This window comes from Orbicella faveolata, unplaced genomic scaffold, assembly GCF_042242905.1.
Source record: "Orbicella faveolata isolate gen_17 unplaced genomic scaffold, um_ofav_v1 contig_48, whole genome shotgun sequence".
In the NCBI taxonomy this organism is placed as follows: domain Eukaryota; kingdom Metazoa; phylum Cnidaria; class Anthozoa; order Scleractinia; family Merulinidae; genus Orbicella; species Orbicella faveolata.
Window position 1 is genome coordinate 1,091,333 of NW_028301578.1, and position 3,679 is coordinate 1,095,011.

The 3,679-nt window shown below is 44.3% G+C and overlaps 2 protein-coding genes across 2 annotated transcripts; both read right to left on the reverse strand.

Annotated features, from left to right (window-relative positions):
- Positions 1–553: 553 nt before the first annotated feature.
- Positions 554–2,281, reverse strand: LOC149095864 (uncharacterized). Its single transcript, XM_089281460.1, has one exon. It carries the CDS (start codon positions 2,279–2,281, stop codon positions 554–556), a length of 1,728 nt encoding a protein of 575 aa, XP_089137586.1.
- Positions 2,282–2,313: 32 nt separating this feature from the next.
- Positions 2,314–2,778, reverse strand: LOC149095865 (protein CFDP2-like). The gene has a single exon (XM_089281461.1). The coding sequence runs from the start codon at positions 2,776–2,778 to the stop codon at positions 2,314–2,316; it is 465 nt and encodes a 154-aa protein (XP_089137587.1).
- Between the last annotated feature and the right edge of the window lie 901 nt (positions 2,779–3,679).

The following is a 3,679-nucleotide window of genomic DNA, read 5'->3' on the forward strand; positions in this document are numbered from 1 at the left end:
CTTCGTCGTACCTCGAAGCTTAAGTCATTGACCTCTGCATACATACATACATAAATGCATTTTATTTGTTATTAAAATTAAAATTACAATTATAACATGCCCGCGGATAGCTGAGCTAATCTAGGCGGGTCATGTTTGTAATTCTTTGCTGCCATCTAATTCTCAGTATCCGTCTCAGGCACTGGCATTGAAAACTGTTCAGTTTTCGTTCATCAGCTTTAATGATCTTCCATGTTTCACAGCCATATAACAGGACCGGTCGAACTAAAGTCTTGAATAGGCGTATCTTGGTTCTCCTTCCTATTCCTCTGGTTGCCCATACCTTCCCTAGTCTCTGAAATGCTCTACGTGCCTTCTGCAGTCGGTTCGTAATATCTCTACTGCCTCCTCCTTCTTTGTTTACTGTAGTACCTAGGTATACAAATTCCTCAACGTCTTCTACTTCCTCGCCATTAACCACGACGTCCTCTTAACTATGAGCAAACTCAGTCCTCAGTGTTTTACACTTTCTAACTTGCATTAAGTTTGAGGCCTACTCTGGCTGCTTCTTCTGCTAGTCTCCCAGTCTTTTCCTGCAGGTCGCTAATCTTGGATGACAGTAGTGCAACATCGTCCGCAAAGTCAAGATCCTCCAGCACCGTTGTGAAATTCCACCGTATTCCTCTTCTCTTGTCTGCTGTTGCCTCACACACCCCTGCCTTACTCCAGACTTGATCTTAAACCATTCCGATGTCTCACTTCCATCAACAACTGCACACTCAAAGCCCTGGTATATGCCTGAGATCACTCTCACCATCTTATTTGCTATCCCATAGCTTTTCATGATGTTCCATAGGCTTTTTCTGTTTACCGAATCAAACGCTTTTTCAAAATCCACAAAGTGCACATACAGACCCGCCCTCCAGCCATTTGTTTGCTCCAAGATGTTTCTTAGTATAAAGATCTGTTCAGTTGTACTTCTCTTTGATCTAAACCCAGCCTGCTCCTTTCGGAGCTTCTTGTCTACACCTCTCTTGATCCTCCCTAACAGCATCCTACAGGATATCTTACTAATTACGGGCAGTAAACTCACTCCTCTCCAGTTGTTACAATCCCGCAAATCACCTTTCTTAAATATCTTGACAATCAGTCCCTTGTTCCACATTTCCGGCCACCTCTCAGTCTCCCAAAGCCGGTTATAGCATCTAGTCAACCTATGTACAGTGTCTTCCATGTCCCCTCTCAATAGCTCTGGGCCCACTTGATCTACTCCAGGCACTTTCCCTGGCTTTGTCCCCTTTAGTGCGTCCTTAACCTCTTGTAATCGCCATCTTCCTAAATCTATTTCCCCGATCTCTTCCGGTTCTTCTATTTCATCCTCTTCCACAGGATTCACTGGATCATCTCTGTTTAATATTTCACTAAAGTGCTCTACCCATCTCTGCAGCCTCTCTTGCATTTCTGTCTTAAGCACTCCCTGTTTGTCTTTCACGCCTACTTCTTGTCTCCTCCGTTCCCCGACTATTGTTTTGGTTATGCTGTATAGTTCCTTATTTCTACCATTCTCAGCGGCCTTTTCTGCTGCTGCAGCCCTCTTCTCTATCCAATTCCTCTTATCCTCCTTAGCACTCCTTTTCACTTCCTTGTCCTTCGCATCATATTCCTCTCTCCTTCTCTGTTTTAGTCGTTCCGATCTAGCACCCTCCATTTTCAATTTTGCCACTTTCCTCTCCTTGATCTTTTCCCACGTTTTGTCACCTATCCACGGTTTGCTCTGCTTTTTAGACCTCCCGATAACTTTCTTTGCAGCCTCCCTATACGTTGCTAAAATCAGATCGTGTTCTTCCTCCGGATCCTCTATATCTCCTAGGGCTTCGAACCTGTTCCTCACCTTAATGTTATACCTCCTCCTAATCTCTTCACTTTGCAACTTGCATACGTCAAACCTTTCCCTTGCTATCTTTTTCCCCTCAATCCTTGCCAACTTCAATCTTATTCTGGTTCTCACAAGGTAGTGGTCATTGTATACGTCTGCTCCTCTCATAACTCTGGTGTCAAGGATTGATGTTCTCATGCGTCCATTTACTAGGACATGGTCAATCTGGTTTAGCGTCCTCCCATCTGGTGACCTCCAGGTCAACTTACGGATCTCTTTGTGTGGGAATATCGTTCCAGTGATGACTAATCCGTTTGCACTACCAAAGTCGCATAACCTCTCCCCATTGTCATTCATGACTCCAATGCCAAACTTCCCCATAACCTCCTCCCTGTTAGTGTTGTTGTTTCCCACTTTGGCATTCATATCGCCATCACCACAATCATGTCATGTCTGTTTCAGATTGAAACAGTGTTTTGCAGCTGATTGTAAAATTCGTCTTTTTCCTCGTCCACCGCATCATTTGTTGGTGCATATGCTTGTATCACTGTCAGCTTTTTGTATTTTGAGTAGAATCGTGTTGTGATGATTCTTTTGCTAATCGGCGTCCATTCCATCAAGGCTCTCTTTGCTCTCGCACTCATCATGATGGCTACTCCTCCCTGGTGCACCTCGTCATCTCCTGAGTATACCACTGTCTCACCACTCTGTAGTGTTACTGATCCCATCCCTTTCCATCTGGCCTCACTTATCCCTAGCACTTCAATTCCATAGTCCGACATCTCCTTGGCTACCTGCCCTGCCCGTGTTGCTTCTGCCATGGTCCTCACATTCCAGCAACCGATAGTCGTCTGTCGCTTGGGGGCTACCATGGGGCCCATCGGCCTTTGGGCTTCCCGCTGGCTTTGACCTAAGAGCGTCATTGCAGCCCCGGCAGTGACACCCCCAGCTAGTGTTGTATCATTGTCCGCGTTTCCAGTTTCTGTAACAAATTGTTTTTTTTATGGGGTGGGGTTGTTAACCCTACGCCCAACCCCCAACCTGGAGGACCAGGGGGTCACTCTTTGTCTGGTCTCTACCCTTCGACCTGTTCGGCATGGGTGGCCCTACCAGGAGTACAAGACTCCAGCCGACATAGCTCTAGGGGTCATTGAGACACACAAACCGCTCCACCACGATAAGGTGGTGACCCCGTTCGGATCGGAGACTCAAGTCCATGCAAATTGTTATTTGTAGAATAATTTGATACATTGCTCTTTAGTTTTATACTACACTAGATTAACTCTACAGTTAAGTATTTTCAGTTTTCTGTGATCTTGCCCCTCTGGCTGGTAAGATCTTGGAAATACTACCAGCCAGAGGGACAGCTCGTGTATGAGGTAATTGGACTCAAGTCCATGCACAGTTTTATTTGTAGAATAATTTGATACATTATTCTTTAGTTTTATACTACACTAGAATCACTCTACAGTTAAATATTTTCAGTTTTCTATGATCTTGTCCCTCTAGCCGGTAGGATCTTGAAAACACTACCGGCCAGAGGGACAGCTTGTATTTAAGGTAACTGGACTTAAGTCCATGCAAAGTTCTATTTGCAGAATAGTTTGATACATTCCTCTCATTCCTTAAGTCATAAAGCAGGCTAGAATATCGAGGAGTCACACTTATATGAAGTTTATCAGACACTTGATTTCAATGCCCTAATAAAATTAATTTTGCATTCACGCCAAGTGAAACAAAGTGTTAGGCAGTGGGACGCAGTTCTTATATGTCCAGTGGGCACAAGTTGTAGAAATCAATATTTAATGAAACATATTTTTGCCT